Source organism: Callorhinchus milii, unplaced genomic scaffold (genome assembly GCF_018977255.1).
Source record: "Callorhinchus milii isolate IMCB2004 unplaced genomic scaffold, IMCB_Cmil_1.0 Scaffold27, whole genome shotgun sequence".
NCBI lineage: Eukaryota > Metazoa > Chordata > Chondrichthyes > Chimaeriformes > Callorhinchidae > Callorhinchus > Callorhinchus milii.
Window position 1 is genome coordinate 5275002 of NW_024704768.1, and position 21368 is coordinate 5296369.

The following is a 21368-nucleotide window of genomic DNA, read 5'->3' on the forward strand; positions in this document are numbered from 1 at the left end:
AAAAAGACAGGGATGTGATTTTTTAATTTCATCTGTAGCTAGTTCAACAGTTTCCAAAATGTTGTTCCCGCTTCTTAATGGGACATTTAATGAAGCTGTTCAAGACTATGAGGGGTTTTGATAGAGCAAGTAAGAAGACATTGTTTCCTAGACAGGTGGGTCGGTAACCAGAGGACACAGATTTATGATAATTGGCAACAAAAAATAGGGGAGATGAGAATTGTTTTTCCCCAAAAAGTTGTTACCATCTGGATGCACTGGGTGGTGGAAGCAGATTTGATAATAGCTTTTAAAAGGGATGACGACCACTAGGCCACTGTGTTGGTTGAGGCAGGGATTGTGACGGAAGGTGTAGCTGGTGGGGGAGGCTTTCATCGGGGGGGTGGGGTCACCAGGTTTCCGTGAGCCCAAGAATATTTATGTGCTCAACCAGGACGAGGTGGTATGGAATGTGAGAGCTTTGCTAGAGAGGGAGCGGACATTTTGGAGGCCAATGCGGATTGGAGTAGTGACGGGGGAGGTTGTGGGTGGAGGGGTTTGGGGGGTGGGGGGTTGTAGAGAAGGTGGGAGGGAAGGTTTAAGTGGGAGAAGCAAAAGGTGGGGAGTAGGAGTGAGGGCGATTAGGGAGGAAGTGGCATGGATCGTGGTGACAGCCAAAAGTGCACGCCGAGACTGGGAGCAGAGCCCAAAGGTAGGGAGGCTGAGGAGGTTAGAGGAGACAGTACAGAGATCAGAGAGGACACTCATAGTGTTATATATTAGGTTGCCCGACCTGGCAATTAATTCATAGAGGGTTAGAGAGTGAGAAAGAAAGGAGAAAAGTGAGAGAGGACAGGAAGGGATGGAGATAATAAAAAATAAAACTATACTTTTTCTGATTTTTTAAAAACTGGCGCAGAAACAATACTAATCCTTGCATTTAATATAATGCCTTATCACATTATTGAGATGTCTCAAAGTGCTCACTGCTCCACCCCGCCCCGACCTCCCTCACACCATTGCCCACCCACCCCACCCCCCCCCCACCACCTCCCTCTCACCACTGCCCCAGCCCTGGCTCCAGCCATGATCCCATCCCCCCTTGTCCAGCAGAGGGCGAGGGGGGACCATGTGAGGATGAGCCCCGCCACACCCCGCAAACCGACTCATTTAATCCTCGCCGTAATCATGTTAAGTCGCGTCTCAGACTTCTCCTGTAAGATCACCGTCTTCCCTGTACTGTTGCTCATCCTATCATCCCGAGGAGGTGAGTGCGTTTGTGATGAATGACTATGTGGGTATTTCAGTTGGAGTCTTAAATCTACTGCAGATTTAATTTAATATTAAATGTAATACAAAGATACAAAGAGAGACAGAGACAGACTCAGGGTTTAGCTGCTGCTCGGCTCCGGATAAGGACAAAGCACGATGTGAGATCTCAGCCCGAAACCGTTATTTTTCTCTCTTTCTTCCCTTTGTTTGCACTTTGTTTAAAATGCTCTTTTTCTTGGGAAATGTAACTGACGTTTCCCCGACTAATTATTTCCAGTTTATAGTCACATCTCAGCCTGACTCGGGTCTGTGTTGGCCCCTCGCGCTGTGACTTTCGCTTCACATTTTATTAACATTAATAAAAATCCTTGAATTTGATATAGTGTTTGGTATTGTCACAAATAATAATTAATGATTAAGAGCAGTGCTGGTTGAGCTGATGGGGTCCTGAGGGCTGTTGTACTGTCAGGGCCATCGCCCTTCCTTCCTCACATTTGGTCTGTGAACTTTCCTGCCCTCCATATCCCTGGCCTCCCATCTCCATCTCACCTTAAAAGCTGCTGAAATCTCATCAAATTCCAGCCTCGACTTCTCAAACGCTCTCCTCCTTGCTCTCCCCATTTCCACTATGGACATGATCCAGCTCATCCCAAACTCCACCGCCCCCATCCTCCCCCAAAACAAACTCCTCACCCGCATCACCCGATCCTCACTCCCGGCTCCACTGGCTCCCTGTTTCTGAAAGGATTGACTTCAAGATCCTCACCTATAAACCTCCTCACGACCAACTGCCTCTTTGACTGAAATTGTGGTCAAAGTGGAAGGTCTTGAGACTGAATCTGAAGGAGGAGGGAAGGGGTGAGGAGGAGGGACTCTGGGATGATGTTCCAGAGAGTGGGAACAAGAAGCCTAAATGTCTGACCACTGATGGTGGGGTGAGCAGAGTTGGGGATATGGAGAGGCCAGTGCCTGCCGGGCGGAGGGAGTAGGTTGGTTGATAGGGTCTTAGAAGGTCAGAAAGGTTAGGGTGGGGCAAACCCCCTGAGGGTTTTAAAAGTGAAGATGAGGATCTTGATCTTCTGGGGATATAGAGCCAGTGGAACCGGGCGACAATGGGGATAATAGGTTCATGGAGTCTGGTGCGAGTGAGGTGGAGAGTGATGTGTAGATTGATGCTGTCAGCGCCTGAGGTGTGGAGGTGCTGACAGGAGCCAAGCAGGAGAGGTTATGTTTTGTCAACATTCAACTGGAGAAAGTTAACTCTCATCCAGGACTTGATGTCCGATAGGCAATCGGTCAGCACAGCAGTGGTCCTGGAGAAAAGGGTGGAAGGAGAGAGTTAGAGTTGGGTGTCATCCGCATACATGTGGAAGTTAATCACATTCTTGCGGATGACATCACCGAGAGGGGAGAGGACGAGGAGAGGGAGCCCTGAGGAACACCACACATGAGGGTGGGAGGAGAAGACGTTGGCATGTCAGGTGGACGCTTCACAGGATATACCATAAAATGGAGTCACTGAGTATTTTTTGGGTGAAACAACAGCCAATTTGAGCCCAATAATGTTCCACAAACAGCCATGAAGTTAATGGATTATTCTATTTGGGGGATTGTTGGCCACGACACTGGGACACAGAAACTCCCTTCACTTCTCAAATAGCACCAAGATACCTAGATTTAATGTCTCATCCAAAAAATGGCAAAAGATATGATTTGATGTATTCTATAATAATAATAATTCTGATTTAAGTTTAGTGCTCATACTCTCAGATGGTCTTCAGAGTGCAATGTGGACTTGATATTTTAGTGAAATTTGGAGTGTTGTTGTTTACTGAAGGAGACAATTGCTGGAGGTGTCGTGCTCCTCTGACCTGCTGGTAGCTACTCCTCTGCCGCTTCCTTCACCCGTTACACGTCCCGGGATCCCTCGCTCTACGCCATCGGTGGCTGCTACAGCCCGTTCCTCTCAAACTCCCTGCCTCAATCCCTCTCCCTTAATCTCGCCCTCTCTCATTCCCACCTGAAGACCGACCGCTTTGACCGCGCCTCTGGTCACCTCCCCTTCCCGCTTCTCCTTTTCTCGGTATGTGCAGCGCTTTGAGGCACTATCCTGCGTGAAGTGCACTGAGCACATAACAAAGAGCCTTTTGAGACTCAGCCTAAAGTTGGTACGGGCCACATTTCTAAGTCCTTTCAGAACAGTCTGTATAATTCCTCAGTTGTTGACTGAAGAAGAAGCGATCCACAAAGAGTCTCCATTGAAACATATAGTGGGGGCTGGGACATACGATGGGGATTTGTTCATTGTTGAGTGATCTAGGCTCCTCTGTGTCCTACGGGTTCTTCAAAAAATAACCAGGGACTTCCCTCCCTCGCTGTTATTTCCCTTCTTGTTCCCCGAAGCCTCCACTAAACAGCAGCAGCCATCTCATCGTCCCTCATCAACCCGGCACTGATTAGCCTTTGTTTCCATAACAACATTTACGTCACTGGTTTCTGAAAACTCAGTAATGCAATTAAAGCGATTTAGAAGCAGATTTCTCCTGTGATCATCCGGCAGACGCTGATTACAAACACATGAATGTGAGGAAGGATGATTTATGGAATAAATAAAAAATGCAGAGAATTGCAAAGGATGTCTCAAAGTCATAGAGTCATAAACACCAGAGAAACTGACAGCATGATTGAGATATCCTCCTTATGGCAAAGGCCCCAGATAAATGTGTGTTGTGGAATATGCGGACATGTGAGTGTTCAGGAAGGATGAGATCAGATGGGCTGAAGGGGGCCTTCCTCATCCAGGCTCCTCGTGTGATCTTGTCTGTAGGACAGTGACCACGAGGCCTGGTGGCTGCTCCTCTCAGTGACTGTGCAGCGATGGGGAGTGTGCGTGTTGCTCTGAGCTGCTGAGGTTTTTCTCACCTCTCGCCTAAACCAGGAGAATATGTATATCGCCTCAGGTCTGCGGCTGCACTGTAACTGAGGTGTCAGGCTACAGCAATAGATAAGCTTGAGCCACAGGACCAGCAAGAGAGGCTGTATACAAGTCCCTCGCTTTTCACTGCACCACATCCGAGACCTGGCCTGAAATCATTCGCTTTCAGTATTTGCAGGGACACCTCACTGGCTGGTCAACACACGAGCAGCAACTTGTTACACGGTGAATAATAATAATATTCACATTTGCTGCAGCGAATTTCACGTCATGATAATGTCTCTAAATGCTTCACAGGATTTACTGTAAAACTCTCACAAGTCGCATCATTCGAGATCATAAAATTTAATACAATTAAATCCGCATAAATCTTATCTTTATAAATCGTATAATCGCTTAAGTTGTAGTTTCATATCAAAACCACTTAGATTTCTTTGCACAACTCGAATTACTCACCTCCTAACTTTTATCACTGATCCCCTACCCTCCATCACTCCCGCACTTACCGACTGCATTGAATTACGGGAAATTACATCCTTACCCATCACCACATGCACACTTACTGCTGCACTGCACTCAAACCCACCACCTGCTCCCTCAATCCCATCCCCACCTCTCTCCTCATCTCCCAGCTCCACCTTCTGGCCCCCCCTCCTGTCCGATGTCATCAAGCTCTCCTTGTCCACGGGTTCAGTTCCCACCCCCCTAAAAACAGCTGTCATCACCCCCATCCTGAAAAAACCTTCCCTGGATCCATCCCTCCTCTCCAGCTACTGTCCGATCTCTAACCTGTCTCTAAACTCTAAGGTCCTGGAATGAGTCCAAGCTCTGCTCCTTTCTCTCTCGCCATTCCCTCTTTGAACCCATCCAATCCGGCTGCCCACAGCACGGAAACAGCCCTGGTCAAAGTCATTAATGACATTCTGAACATCTATGACCAGGGTTCTCTCTGCCTCCTTGTCCTCCTCGAACTCTCTGCCGCCTTCAACACTGTCGACAACTCTATCCTCTCCGCTTTACTCAATCTTCATGGACCTGCCCTTGCCTGATTCGATTCCTGTCTTTCTCACGGTCTCCACTTCGTTGCCTCTAACAGTTTCTCCTCCAGCCCCCACACTCCACACTGTCACATCTGGTGTCCCCCAGGGCTCTGTCCTTGGCCCTCTCCTCTTTAATATCTACATGCTCCCCCTTGGTGACATCATCCGCAGACATGGGGTCAACTTCCACATGTATGCGGATGACACCCAACTCTATTTTTCTGCCTCCACCCTCATCTCCAGGACCACTGCTGTCTTGACAGAGTGCCTGTCAGACATCAAATCCTGGATGAGAGCAAATTTCTTACAGTTGAATGTGAACAAGACTGAAGCTCTCTTGATTGGCTCGCACCAGTGCCTCAGCACCTCAGGCTCTGGCAACATCAACCTCCATGGTTGCACACTCACCAGCCAGTCAGGAACCGAGGTTCTTGTTCGACCCTCAACTGTCTTTTCTCTCCCACTTTCAAGCCATGACCTGCTCTGCCTTCCCTCACCTCCGTAACTCTGCCACTACCTCACCCCTCAGGCCGCTGAAACTCTTGTTCATGCCTTCATCACCTCCAGGCTCGACTATGAAAACTCCCTGCTTATCGACTTCCCAACTCCTCCCTCAACAGGCTGCAGATAATCCAGAACTCTGCAGCTCTTGTCTTCTCCCGCACCAAACTCCGTGACCCCATCTCCCCCACTCTCGCCCAACTCCACTGGCTCCCTATCCTTCAGAGGATCCAGTTCAAAATCCTGGTTCTCACCTACAAAGCCCTATATAGCCTCACTCCACCCTACCTCTGCGACCTCCTAACCCCCTACCAACCCTCCCATTCCCTCCACTTGACTCTGGTCTGCTCCACGTCCCCCGACCCACCCGCCCCACCATTGGTGGGAGAGCCTTCAGCCACTCTGCCCCCAACCTCTGGAATTCCATCCTCCAGTCACTTTGCCTCACCCCCTCCTTGGCCTCCTTTGGGTCCCGCCTCAAGACCCTCCTCTTCGACCATGCCATCGGCCACCTTCCCCTCCCCTCCCATCCCCCCCAACCCCAGCTTGGGTCTGAAATGCTGCACTCTATCCAGCGCCTTGGGACGTCCTCCCGAAGTGAAAGGTACTATACAAATTCTTCTTTTTGTTGCATTGAGTTACAAATGCGCAGTGTAGATTATCGATTAAATCGAATTTCATATGATTTACACAGGTTTGCTTGGAACTTGTTTGTTTAAATCATACCATTTTGTAAATTGCTGTGACAGTGTATTTTGTGGAAGGTGGCAGCCAATTTGTGCGCAGTAATGTCCCACAAACAGCCATGAAACAAATGGCCAGTTGTATTTGGGGGGGTTCCTGGCCAGGAGACAGTGAGAGAGAAACTATCTTACGATCTTTTCCAATACAGCATTCCCCCAGAGCAGAGAATGGGACTAATGGGAGTAGAGAGCTCTAGTGGGGGAGCGAGCCCCAGCATAGACACGATGGGTAGAGAGCAGGGAATGGGGTTAGAGTAGAGAGCTCCAGTGGGGGAGCGAGCCCCAGCAGAGACGGGATGGGTAGAGAGCAGGGAATGGGGTTAGTGTAGAGAGCTCCACTGGGGGAGTGAGCCCCAGCACAGACACGATGGGTAGAGAGCAGGGAATGGGGTTAGAATAGAGAGCTCCAGTGGGGGAGCGAGCACCAGCACAGACCCGATGGGGAGAGAGAGAGCAGGGAATGGGGTTAGAGAGCTCCAGTGGGGGAGCGAGCCCCAGCACAGACACGATGGGGAGAGAGTGCACTGAGATAGTGAGTTTCTCTGAGTTTCAACAGGATCTGCTTTGATGATATAGCTCAGCATCCTGTTGTATTATTTATTGCTGCCTCAGGTGTTTGTACAGCAGTCTATTTAACAACTGGGTTAATATTTGGATAGAGGGAATAAAAACAGTACTTCTCCAGCAACAATCCTTCTCCCCATCCCCAGAGCTCTGTGCTCCAGTCCCTGCTCTCTCCACATCATCAGGAGACAACTGATGGGAGTTTAACCAAGCCTGCCCGTCCTTCTACCGATGAGCCAGGCTTGAGCTGTGCTGTCGTAAGCAGTGCCCTATATTTTTTGAAGGGATTATTATCCCTGGAAAGCAATCTGCCAATTGACTAAAAACCGGGTTCCTACTTAGTGCTCGATAAAAAGAGGTCTATGGAGTAAGGAAACTTGCTTGAGATTTTGCCTTGCCCGGGAATCAAACCCAGGTCCTCTCCCTTAAGAGGCAAATGCTCTAATCAATTCACTACAGGTCTCCATTGTGCAGTTGAAATACTATGTATTTGATAGACAAAGCAGCAGCCAATTTGCATACAGTGAAGTCCCACAAACTGCTATGAAGTTAATGACGGATTTTATTCGGCCAGGACACCTGGAGAGAGAAACTCACTTCTCCTCTCAGATCTTTAATGCCTGCACAAAATCATCCGTTTCTCCCACTCTCCTTTGAACAAATGTTACCCATCTCAAGCTGTGTCACACCCCCAATACTGTGTACCTATCAACAAGCCTGCATGTACAGTCGGCCTCTGTATTGCTACAATAAACACAAATCGTAGCTCAGTGTTGTGAGCTGCCAATGTCATCTTCACGGTCTGAGTGTCTGACATCTCACTCTCAGTAACCAGATACGCCTGTATTGTCCACACGTAATCAGCGACAATACGGGTTAGAGACACATTGTGCGTCCGCACTCCCAGGTCAGGGTTAAAGATACAATAAAGCTCCCTCTACACTGTGCGTCCACACTCCCAGATCAGGGTTAGAGACACAGTAAAGCTCCTCTACACTGTGCGTCCACACTCCCAGGTCAGGGTTAGAGACACAGTAAAGCTCCTCTACACTGCATCCACACTCCCAGATCAGGGTTAGAGACACAGTAAAGCTCCTCTACACTGACACGGATGTCTGAGGAGGACGATTAGAGGCCGGATGTCACCCTCCCCTCAGTTTAACTGCTGCACTAACAACAGGATGTCTGTTCATGTTGTGGAAGCTCCCCACCTCTGCAGGCTGTGGTTCAGGCCTCACAGTGAGAGCTCGTATTCAGGCCTTGCCCAGGTTACAGGCTGTGAGGAGCTGTACAGGACGTCCACCCCATCCCCTGCCCCCACGCCCGCTCCCCAAACCCTGCCAACTTCCCTCACCCCCACCCTCAACTCTCTTGTGTACCCCACCTTACCCCCTCTGTTACCTGCTCTTCCCGCATCCTCCACCCCCTCCCTCCCTCCTTCACCCCTCCCTTCTTCCTCTCCCCTCCCTCACCCCCTTCCTTTCTAACCCCCTCCCTCACCCTGTCCCTACCACACCCCTCCCTCCCTCACCCCTCCCTCTCTCACTCCTCCCCCACCCCCTCCCTCCCTCCCTCCCCTTCTCACCCTTTAGGGTAAAGATCGGTGACTGTGAACGTTAACCTGGGAAGCTGGCTGGCTCAGTTTACACAGATAGACAGGGGCTTGAACTCACAACCTTCTGACTTGGAGGTGAGAGTGTGAGCGACTGAGCAGAAGCCAATGTCCATCCTTCGGAGGAGATCTTAAACCTTTTTTTATCACGCTGTGGGGTCTTTGACATCCTGTTCAGTCTGCGCCTGTTCATGTGGATGTCAATGATCCCACATTGTGAGACAAGGAAAGGCAAGAGAGTTTCTCTCTCCTGGCATCCTGGCCGACAATATCTCCTGATAAATTTGGTCATTCACTTTACAGCTGTTTGTGGGCCATTGCTGTACGCAAACTGTCTGCCGCGTTCATCCACAAAATACGCAGTCACTACACTTGATAAATCTCTGTGAAGCTCTTTGAGACGTCTCGACGATGTGATACGATGCCGTATCAAAAGTAAGGATTATTATTATTTATTATAAAATCAACCATTGTCAAGTGAGACTTACACTTAATGGAAATGCAGCTGCCGTTAGCACATGCTAAGCTGTCTGTGTCAGCGCTGACTGTGGCTGGGCTGTGGTGAGCATCAGTACGCCCCCTCTCCTCACACAGTCAGAGCAGATGTTTCCCCAACGTATTTCTGAGGTCGTTGCACGTTGCACATTATTGTCTCTCTCTAAATTGGGAGCAGCACAAACACTGCTCAACACACACCGGATTCCAGACACCACCTGGTGAAAGCATAGCTCAGTGGGAAGGGATGTGTGTCTGAGCTGCAGGCAGGGAGATGGTGGCAATGCTCTCGCACATTACATGCTGAGTTGTCCTCCTCACCAAAGAGTTCCCGAACCTGCCACCCACCGAGTGACGGCTCAGATCCTCTTGGGGGTAGGGGAAGGGAGGAGGGGAGGGAAAGGGGGCTGGGGAGTGGGGGAGGTAAGCAGGGTCTCCTTGGAGCAGGATTTGCTCCAAAATAACGTGCTTGGCAATGGAATGTCGTGATTGACTGTGGCGGTCTCTAGTCCGGTTCCTGAGCCAGCAGAATTCCAGAGCACCACTGATGACAGGACAGCCCAGCATCTAGGGTCACTAGGGGCAGGGAGATACCCCACTCAGCTCCTGTTAACCCTGCAGCCAAAACCCTAACATGTAGGGTGGTGCTAGGGAGAACAAAGACACAAGTGTGTGAAGGGCAAGTTAAGTCCTGAAGGCACTGGAAGCATTTCCTTACTCACTGTCAGGCGAACACATTGCGATGGCTTGCGAGCCAGTTTAGGGAGTTTTAGAAGAATTTCATTACACAAAGAGGGGGTGAGAATGTGGGACTCACTTACAGAAGCTGTCGATACGGTTTGGTCACTATCGTGAAGTGGGACAGCACTGACTTCATGGTCGTTAGATAACGTAAATCGCAGCACCAATACAGGAATAAGACGAAAGAGAGAGGGGAGCAAGGTGTGTTGCCTTGACATTTCAAGGCTGGATTGTAGAGTCTCCGTGTGGGTGTGAAATAAACAAGAAGCTGATCACAGGATAAACCTGATTCAATGTGAAAATTCCCTGGCACTGTTCTCTCGGGTCGCTCTCTGTAGTGTCCAGCAGATTAATCTTTAAAAACAGAACACAGCAGGTCAGACAACAGAGGTCCGACCAGAGACTATCGACCTTCTCTCCATAGATGCTGCCTGTCCTGCTGCAGGTTCCCAGCGACTTCTGTTTCTATTTCAGATTTCCAGCATCTGTAGTATTTTACTTTTAGATTAATCTTTAATTGCTGTGGGAGTGGGAATGGTATGTTGGAATTGAGCCCAACCTCTGTGACGGTCTCTGGTCCAGTTCCTGAGCCAGGTGAGTCCTGGCCTGAGCTGTACATTTCTCTGGTCTGTGGCATTATTGTCAACAATTACATGTAACATTACAGGGCCCTGAGAGAGGAGCTAAAGAGGATTGAATTAGGTCGAGATAAACAGAAGTTTCTGCTTGTCGGTTAGTCCATAACAAATGAATAATAATCAGACAGACACTAACACATGGAAACAGAAGTTTATGAGGAAGTTGATCCCACAGAGGGAGTGAGGACGTGGAGCTCATAATGCGGTCAAAGTGTCAGTACTTTGAGAAAACTTGATGCAATGAAAACGAGGGAGAGGGAAATAGAGGAGAATTATAGAGGGGTGTAAGTGGGGATTAGTGGTAGGATGCTGTGCTTACACTCTCCGGCGCTTTGGAATGACCTCTTGATGGGAAAGACATGGTATAAATATAAATATGTATTGTATTCTATTACATCTGCCTTCACTGTAAAGTGACTGTGTGTTTTGTGGATGAACATCGACATATCAGGATTTATACCAGAATGTGTTTACACAGAGGGAGGGAGCCAACAGCTGAGGACTGGGTTACTAGGAAGGGTGGTCAAGGGTGAGACACTGGGACTAGATTTGCGATGGGAAGAAGGTAGAGCTGGGATCAGACAGGATGAGGTTAACTGATGATCTCAAACCTCTTGTGTCAGCGTATGATTTGGTTTGCAAATTTAAGCACAAACTGCCACTGGTTCCTGTAACATCCTCTTTACATTGTAAACAAGGCTGGATTCAGAGCAACTGTATGCTCCACACTCTACAGGCCTGTCTCAAGTCTGCCTTGGGCTGTACTGCACACAAAGCAAACCTGCCCAGCCCACACAAAGCTCCGTCCCAGTGCTGCAGGCTAACGCTTACAGTGATAGTGAGTTTGTAATCCGCAGCTGCCCTGTATTTACCGAGGCCATAAACTAGCGGATGTTAAACCCCCAACAGCTGTTGTTAGAGCAGATAGTTCTGTAAACACACACATTGAGAGATAGACACAGACAGAGAGACACCCCTCCCCCCCACCCAGTGGAGCTCCCACTCTGATCTCCTGCAGGCTGGACCACGCCCCAACTCCAGGTCATCCATACCTTCACAGATGCTTCCCTCCCGTACCAGACTCCACACACCATAACCCCATCCTCACCATCACCCCCTCTTCACGCCATTCCTCACCATCACCACACCTCACCAGTCTCCACACAACCCCTCTCCCCTTGCCTCTCTCTGGGGATTTCATGTAAATGCACAAAAGATAATTAACGCCATGAAGACCATATCCCGGACCTGAGAGTCCTGATAGAAATGAGCAAAAAACATATCCCAGAGAGAGAGAGAGAGAGGAAGACAGATAGGGGCAGAGAGAGAGACTCAGGTTAAGCAACATTCAAGCAGCCCCAAAAGACTCCTTTCATTGTAAAACAACCACAAGATTAATGAGCACAGGACAAAGAGAGAGACACAAACAGAGAGAGAGAGACACTCATAGAGAAAAAGAGAGAGAGCGAGAGTGAGACAGATAGGGTCAGAGGTCATGTTGGCTGTTGTCTGACTCTCCGCCCACTCCCTGGCACCTACTATTTACTCTTACACCCCTTCCGCTCAGCAAACTCAAACCTGCTGCCTGGCCCCCTCCTCCACCACCATCTCCATGTCCCATCGATGGCCAGGTTTTCAGTTCCTCCGCCCGTAACCCCTGGAACTCCTTCCCTCACCCCCTCTCTAATCCCCTCGCGCTCTGTCTTTAAATCCTGTCTCAATCTTGCTACCTCTCTGATCAGAGGCTTAGGGTCGCATCCCCCTCCCCACTCTCTCTTGCTCAGTGTAAAGTATCAGTGACTGACTGACTGCGCACGATTCCCTCTGTGTCTCTGTCTAACACAGACTGAGATCGGTTTGTTTTTTGGGAAGTTAGTTACTCCCCACCCACTTCACAGTCCTGTCCACACAGCCTGATGCCTTTGCTCGAACACTTCCCATTCTCATTCCTTTTGGCTTCTTTTCAAACTTTTGAATTTTTCAGATGAAAAAATGTTTGTGAGTAAACTTTCGAACCGTCTGTGTTGTAAACCAAGCTAACCTCTCAGTCTCTGTCCCTGAGAGAATGGAGGCTGATCGTTCCTCTCCCTTAGGTCAGTAATTAAACCAGTTTCCCCTCCACTGCTCTCCCTCTCACAACTCAATATTGTGTGTGAAATCGAGAAACCAGTACTGCACAGTGTCCTGATACGTCTCCCAGCCTCACACACTTATGTCTCCCCGCTCCCCACACATCACCTCAGTGTCATCCCTTTGCCCCAGACCTAAGAACACTGTAGTGTTGGGATGATGATGGTTTAGTGAGGAGGGTTGGGGGTGGGGGGGGGATTGTGATGATATCTCACAGGTTGAGCTGCAGAATCTGAGGTAAACGCTGTGATGATGATATGTTTCTCTGTTACTTTTCCAGCTCTGGGACAATCCGGTGGGAATGGGCACCTGGTGAACGGGATTCTGGGAGAGTTGGTGAAATTACCGGGAATTGTACCGGAAGCAGAGCCTAAGAGTGTTACCTGGTATTTTACAAACCGAGTTGGGGAAAAGACTGTAGCGTGTGATAAACTGATAAATAACCCAGTGGCATGTTACTTTGGTGCGAGAGACAGATTCACATTAAACACCAGCGATTATTCCCTGGAAATACAGAGTGTGGGGAAGGGAGACTGGGGTAGGTATGACCTGACTGTGATATCAACAACAGGAAATGTGAGCAACCAAGTGGTGGAGTTACACGTTTATGGTGAGTAAATGAACTTCCGCAGAAACAGAATGGGAGATTATGATCTGTTTCTCTGATCCCAAATTAAAAAAAGATCTTACACCCCTCTATCTCTGTCTCCCACACCCTCTGTCCATATGGTTTTCTTTGTGAAGAACCTCTGCAATCTCCTTTTGAAAGTGCTGACACCCTCTCACCCTTTGTGTGAAGCCCTCACTGGACACCTCCCCTCTCTGGAGCTGAGCTCACACCCCATTTTTCCCACAAAACATAGTCAATTCACTTTACAGTATATTCTGTGAAACCCTTTGAATCATTTTTCAACAATGTGTTAAGGCGCTTTATCAAATACAAGGATTATTATTATTTGTGGGTTAGATTGGCAGAGTGGGGGACCTTGTCTGGGTTGGAGACTGTTATATTTCCCCCGTATTTTGTTGCATAGTTGTGTCCTCCACAGCATGACGGAGAGTTAGGGTAGAGAGTTACCTCTCCACACATGAGCAATAAATCTGCCTCGGATGTTCTTCTCTGGACAGAAACAGTGGATAAGGGGTTATCAATGGACAGAGACAGGGGGGCAAGGGGTTAACAATGGACATAGACAAGAGTTAAGGGGTTAACAATGGACAGAGACAGAGTGTAAGGAGTTAACAATGGACCAAGACAGGGGGTAAGAGGTTAACAATGGACAGAGACGGGGAGTAAGGGGTTAACAATGGACAGAGACAGGGGCTAAGGGGTTAATTGACAGACTCGGGGCAAGGGGTTAACAATGGACAGAGACGGGATAAAGGGTTAACAATGGACATAGACGGGGTAAGGGGTTAACAATGGATAGAGACGGGGTAAGGGGTTAACAGTGGACCAAGACAGTGGGTAAGGGGTTAATGATGGACAGAGATAATTATTTGGGAAGTTTGTCTGCAGGTCACAGCTTCAAAGTGAGAAGAACAAAAATAACAGTAAGTGCTGAGGAACAACAATCCATGACTGTTTATGGGACGCTGCTGTGTGCAATTGGCTGCCGCATTTCAAGCACAAATATACAGTCAATTCACTTTACAGTCTATTCTGTGAAGTGCTTTGAGATGTCTAGAAGACGTGAAAAGCGCTATATCAAATGCAAGGATTATTATTATTGTTATTATTTCACTCAGAAAGTTATTGGAGAAGGGAACGTTTTGCCACAAGTGTGTGTGCCTGAGAGCAGAAGAGACAAAGAGGCAGAGAGTGTTACCAACTGAGCCAAGCTGACGCCCAGTTAGAGAGAAGATCAGAGAGAGAAGTGTTATTCAGTGCTATATTCCAGTCAGAGTAAATCTGATGAAATTCTTTTTAATTCAGCTTTAAAGTTACTTTGTGTCTTGCATGACGTCCACTTATCCACACAGTTTCCATATCCACAATAGAACCAATCCCAAATTGTGTAGATAATGGTCTTTGCTGTAATTTCTATCTTTCTGTCCTTGATACAGAGCGAGTGTCACAGCCAACAATCCAGGTGAACAGTACCAACTCCACTGGGTTGTGTAACGTGACCCTGAGCTGCTCAGTGGAGAGGGGCAGTGAGGTGATTTACACCTGGGGGACAGGAGGAGGTGAGGTTGTGAGAGACGGAAACCCCTCACACCCAGTGACACACCGAGGGAGGAGGCTGCACCTGTCCTTGGATCTCCCCACTATCAATACAGTGTATAACTGTACAGTGAGGAACCCAGTCAGTGAGGAGACTGAGAGCATTGACCTGGCCACACACTGTCCCATGAAAGGTTAGTCCTCGGTCTCACTCTCTCTTAGATGTGGTCTTAATGGAGGGTCACAAGGGGAACATGAGGGGCATTTACAGTGATGGGAATCTCTTTACTGTGTTTCTATGACAGACCCTCCCTGTCCAGTACAGACAGACACTGATTTAATAAGCTGCTGTCTCAGGCTTTCCACCTCTCCGTCTCATTCAGAAAATGTAACTGAAGGGAATCTGTATCAGACACGAGATATAGACTGTTCAACAAAGCGGATATAACAACCCAGAACTAAAATAGTATCTGTGGGGACGACGGGGGTGGGTGGGGTCGGTGGTGGAGTGGGGGTGGGGAGGGAGTAAGTAGGACTCACTGGCTGAGTGACTGTGTTTACCTTCTGTTTTAGGAGAGAAAAATACAAGGATTCATCTTGCTTTAATCCTCGTCCCGGTGTTCCTTTTTGTTGCAGCGTTGATGATTTGTTATATGAAGCACAGGAGAGCTGATAAAGGCAGGTACTGCTCTGTGGTGGGACCTCAGTCATTCCACACACAGAAGCAAAGAAACATAGAATGGTTCAGCACAGAGGCCACTCACCCACATGTGTGTGTGTGTGTCACAGATCTCCCCTTCTTTTGGTCTCCCTGGGACTTATTCATCACAATCTCCAGCTGGACAACTTGCTCTGATATATAATAATAATAATACTAATAATAGTAATAATAATCAGCACTCTTTGATTCTCACTGGCTCCAAATCCGGCAAAAAGCTTTTAAAGAAAGAGTAGGTGACCAGGGACTGCGATTAGAGTATCTGAAATTCAGTCTCCATTGGGAAGACGCCTCAGTTTAAAGATCTTCAGAAAAAATCGTCTTCCACATTGCCACTGATTTTCGGAATCTTCCCCAGGTCAGTGTAATATTAAATGTTCAGACCAAATGTTCAGACAGATTCTGACCAGGTAAAATTTCACATTTCAGGTGTTTATCCACTTCCCTATTCAACAACCTTCTAGGACATTGCCAAGACTCGTGAGTACAGCTCTAGTCACTAACACCAGGAGTAACTGTGTCCAGGTCTGGTCACTAACACCTGGAGTCCAGCTGCGGTCTCTGTTTACAGGAGACTGGATAAGTCTGAGACTCAGTAAATAGAGACAGAATTAGGCTGGAGAATGACTAGATACGAAAAAGCCATCTCAATCTACAGAGCAGTAATTACAGGTGTTTCAGCCCCTCGATAGGACTGAGAAAGTGAAGACAGAAGTATAGTTTACCAAGATCGGTGGTCACAGAATCAGGGTGATGGGCAGCTTTTGGGCAGACTCCAGGAAGTGTATCTTTACAGAGGAGAAATCAGCAGCTGGAGCCAGTTACCAGGGAGGGTCGAGAGCCTGAGACTCTCTCAATGGTGTTACAGGTAGATGGTGGTGATGGGATTGGGGAAGGAGACTGAATGGGTGAAGAATCCTCTTCTTCTGACCTTCTGGAGAGAGTACAGGTGTGAATGACCTCAGGCTGGTATTGATGGGAACAACAGGGTCTCAGTGAGCCCTTTGATGGGGGTAGGATTGTCACCATATGTGTAGCTAGAGCTCAGCACAGCCACCTGCCCTGCTTGTTGGTTAGGGTGGGTGAGCAGCCTCACTTGGTTCCAATCACCTTGTCTCTCTTTCAAGCTCTGAGCAAAGCCGGGATGGGCGCCAGCATTGTGTACGCAGATATTGTCCGACACATGTCTCCTGAGCAGGTGGGTATCAGCTCTGTCTCTGGGATGCTTCCTGTGTGAGGGCACTATATAAATGCTAGTTGTTGTTGTTGTTGTTGCCTCCCCCCCTTCCTCCCATTTGATTTCTCTCGAGTCTTGCTGGCTGGCCGCCCACACACTCCCCGCTCTCACCCTGAGCTGTCTGCCCGGCTCCTGCCTGAGGTCCAGCTACTTGTAGAGCTTGTGACCACCTGTGATTGCGGTGGTGGGGGAACAGGACATGAGAAGTGTGAGAGCACAGATGAGAGAAATGTGGTGGATTTCCGAGATGCAGAGCATCAGAAGACTTTTGATCAGAGATCAATATTGAAATTGTCAGTGAATGTATGACTGGAGGGTGTCACATGAAGATAGTTAGAAGGGGAGATTAGGAGGATATTTAATGCAGACAATTTTTGGATGTGGAATGATTGACGGGGTGTGTTGATCGAGGCAGAATCTATTTTAGCTTTAGAGAAGGAATGAGATCAATATCTGAAACAGAGTCACATGCCCGTGTCTGGGGAAATGATCAGTGTCTGGGGATGGATGGTCCTTGGAGGAGCGAACACTCAGATGAAAGCTGAATGGCCTCCTCTTGGGTTGAACATTTCTATGTTCTGGGTCACCACAGGGTAAATAAGGTAAACGTCCCTCGGTTAGTTTGTAATGAGGGGCCCAGGCTCAGGAATGTGAGCTGAAGAACCAGAGGAGAGAAGGAATCTTCTCACTCCGATGTCATTAGGTGAGGAGATCATTGTTACAGCGGCTGTTGAGGCTGCATTCATAGAATCATACAAACAGGGAAGTGGTTAAACCCTGATCCGGTGAACACACGAGGGGATATGGGGAGAGAACTGTAAAGTGAGATTAGTACAGGACGATTTAGGAAACAGGCAGCAGTGGTTACACAAATACACAGACACCACACAGACACACACCCGCACACCCACCCATACACATACAAATCCACACACACACACACACGATGGGCTGAATGCTTCCTGTGCTGGGAATATCTGTGTTGCTATGTTTCTGTCTCTATTGTAGCCGTGTTACTAGAACTCAATGTTGTCAAGGCCAGGCCTGTGTGCTGTACATGTTTGGCCTCACTTCCTGTGCTGTAATCTTTGCCTCTGGTGACACAAAACACACTGCTGCTGACTGTCATTACCTTGCTGTGACCTGTCAGCAGTTCTCACAATCTCCTCTCTCAGCCTGTAGATTCTATTCCTATTACCAATGTTCATCCTCATCCCTCAATCACCGCACTCTGCATTTGTCCACATTCAACATTATTTATCTCTTGTCAGACTAACTTATGAGCCTTACCCCACAGCACACATCTCTCTGTACACCAAAGTACACAGCTCTGTACACCCCACAGTACACAGCTCTCTGTACATTACACAACATTTTCCAGTCTGCAGGACACTTATGTGAACTGGACACCAGCTGGCAGCAGGCACCAGGAGCCGGTCTCACTACAATCTACGACGAAATAAGGGTCATTCCTGAGGATAACAATTGCAGAGGAAGAGGAGCGGAAGGAAGTCACTGAGTTCGGGGGAAGGACAGTTTATCCTGAACACAAGTTTCAGCCTCAGCCATGTCCTGCGAAGTCACTGGTTTGACTGGTTATTATCCCACTCCCAGAATTCACCAACCCGGCATTCGGCCCAATGGGGGGGAGAAGGGAACCCAGGAGACCTGTCTATGTGCTAAATATCATTACAGCCCCTCATTTCAGCTGTTTGATACCTGGAAAAACTGAATCAAGCTGGTTGTCCAGCTGTCAGAAATTCCTCAAAGTCTTAGTCTTAAGGTGAGTGGGCAGAAGGGTGGCAGATACAATTCCATGTCGCTGAAGGAGTGGTGAGAAATAAATAACTGAAAGGTCCACAACTACAGAGAGGCGTTGGGAAACAGATGGGAATTGGTAAACAGATGGGATGCTGGAAGCACAAAGCAGCGACATGCTTAAAGGATGCACTAGACACTCAGAGGGCAATTTTGGAAGTCTCATTACAGAGAGGACGTACTATATATATGGCAGGCACACAAAGAAATTTGGGGTTTGGAGACTCTTAAACACGATCAGACACTCAGCTGACATAGAAGAAATCAGTGCCGGGTGGGGGGGTGGAGGGGCGGGGCCGGGTGGAGGCAAAACTACAGCTGGCTCTGGACAGGTTGGAGATGTGGAGGTTGAGGGGTTTAATCAGAGTTTCCAGGATCATGAAAGGAGCTTTTCACAAGAAACAATCAGTGACCTTTTCCTCTGGTTGCGCCACAAGTTACCAGACGCCATGTGGATTTAGGGAAGATGGGGGAGCAAACATCAAGCACAAATTATTCAAATTCTATGATTCTGTGTTAGGGAAATGCGATCGGATTTAGTGAGAAAGCGGGGGAGGTGGGATTTGGGGAGGGAATAGAACTCGGGAATCTGTTGTTACATTCTGTTTATTCCAATGATAAAACCATCATCCTAACATTGAAGGCTGGGCAGAGCTTAGGAAAATTCTTAAACTCAATCGTCAAATTAACATAGCTTCCAAATCATCACCAGGAATAAGAACCTTCCCAAATTTCCACATAACCAATACACAACTTTAAGGCTGAGACTTTGAGGAATTCTGAATCTTTGGACTTCATTTTAGTGTTGCTCAAGTTGTTCCAACAAAGCTTTTACCAGAGTAAAGTTCACAATGTTTTATAACCCAAATCCCACAAGCTTAAACCCGAAACCTTAACCATAAATCCCATCCTGAACCCTAATTCCAGCCTTAACCCTACAATCCCTCCTGCAACAGTAACCCTTTCCTCTACCAAACCCAAGCCCAGCACAGCCTCAAACCAGGTGAAATTAAATGGTTAAAAATAAACTGACAGAAAAGTTGAACCAGAGGCTTCACTGAACCCTCTCATCCCTTAACCCCATATGATATACTCTCACACCCTAAACCCTCTCACCCTGATCCTGTAAACCCTAATTCTGCATTCTCTAATACCATAGCCTTGTCACCCGAAAACCCAAACCCAGATCCTTGTTAGCCCAGAACGTCAATTACTAGAATCCTAAATCCCTGTAATCCTTTATCCCTACCATTGGAGCCTGTAGCTCAGTGGTTAGAGCACTCGCCTTCGATTCCCAGCAGGGAGAAACCTTGGACAACTTTCTTTACTCCACATGCCTGATAATAAACCCTCAAGAAAAAAATAATTTGGTCCATGATTGTTGTGGGTTGCTGCTGTGCGCAATTGGCTGCTGTGTCACATACAAATATGCAGTCAATTCACTTTACAGAATATTCTGTGAAACGCTTTGAGACGTCTCGAAGACATGAAAAGCTATATCAAATGCAAGATTGTAGGATTATTATCTCCATACCCCATAGCCTCATTCCCTGTGACCCCTGACCCCAAACACCTAAATCTCTATCCCTGACCCCCAACTGCTAACCCCCAAACTCCAGGAACGAGCTGTGTAAAGCTGCAAGCTTTCCCCCATTATTTGGCCTGACTGTATGTACTTTGTGCTTTTAATATTTAAATATATTAAATATATATATTTCTTGTAATTGCCCATCGATTGTTTCACTCCAATATTTTCACCTTCTCAGAGGAAGTCACTTCACACAGAGCTTGATGTCGATTGTAAAGCATCAAACAAGGTGAGGAGGTGAGCATAGTCACAGAGCCAGGTGTTCAGGAGGGTTTTGAAGATGAGGGGCAGTGAGGCAAAGGGATTCGAGGCCAGAGTGACTGACAGTTCGACACTAGCACTGCAATCAGTGGGATTGAGGCTTGAGATGCAGAGGGGAGGGAGTGGACAGATGTCATACTGGCTCAATTAGCTTCATTCTCACTTCAGAGGCAGAAGGTCAAGGTTTCAAGCCTCAGCGCAGAGACTTTGAACTCACAGTCCAGGCTGAAACTCCAGTCAGATCCCGCCAGGCTCTCCCTGCTTGTTCAGATGGTATTAAAGATCGTGTGGCACGATTGGAAAAGAGAAGGGAGTTTCTCTGAGTGTCCGGGCCACCAACCCTCCAGAATTAAAAAAAAACTTTACGGCTGTTTGTGGGAAGTGATCTGAGAGGTTTTGATATAATCTTCTGAATCTAATGTAAGGATTATGCAAAAGTCAGAGTGAGAATCTTGAAGTAGATGGGCTTGAGGTCCAATGCCTTGGGACGTCCTCCTGACGTGAAAGGCACTACACAAATGTAATTTGTAATTCAAATGTACCAACACAAATGTAACTCAGCAGCCGAGTTCTGCCACAGCTGGAGGTGGGGGGATGATGGGAGGAGGCTTTGGAATATTGGAGAATTTGAGTCTCAAAGTGACAATCTTATTGATTTATTATTGAAGAGTCAAGTCTAGTGACTGATTTGTTATAACAAATCTGGGGGATTCTCAGCAACAACTTATATAAATAAATTTGCTGATGGGCGCTCACTATTTTCTGACTATGTTTCTCAGAAAGAATGGCCTCCGAAATGAACAAAGAGCGGTCAGTTTATTATGGAAAATCTGTCAGGCTGTTTCAGGATGGCTGTTAACAGGAAGTAGTTGCTGAATCGAGGTGATTGCTTTAACGGGTTTGACTATCTTAAATTTAAAGTGGGATTA

General features: G+C 47.7%; 1 protein-coding gene across 3 annotated transcripts; it reads left to right on the top strand.

Moving 5' to 3' along the window:
• The first annotated feature begins 1153 nt into the window (after positions 1-1153).
• On the top strand, positions 1154-18669 carry LOC103189941 (SLAM family member 9). Of its 3 annotated transcripts, XM_007910520.2 has the most exons (6): positions 1154-1246; positions 12931-13260; positions 14718-15011; positions 15391-15495; positions 16663-16733; positions 18154-18669. In XM_007910520.2, exons 1-6 carry the CDS (start codon positions 1168-1170, stop codon positions 18289-18291), a joined length of 1017 nt encoding a protein of 338 aa, XP_007908711.2. In that variant the 5' UTR covers positions 1154-1167; the 3' UTR covers positions 18292-18669. The 3 variants fall into 3 exon arrangements, with proteins under 3 accessions (XP_007908711.2, XP_007908712.2, XP_007908713.2); XM_007910521.2 differs by lacking the exon at positions 16663-16733 and having other exon boundaries at positions 1164-1246; positions 15391-15499; XM_007910522.2 differs by lacking the exon at positions 16663-16733 and having other exon boundaries at positions 1164-1246; positions 18154-18213.
• The last annotated feature ends 2699 nt before the right edge of the window (positions 18670-21368 follow it).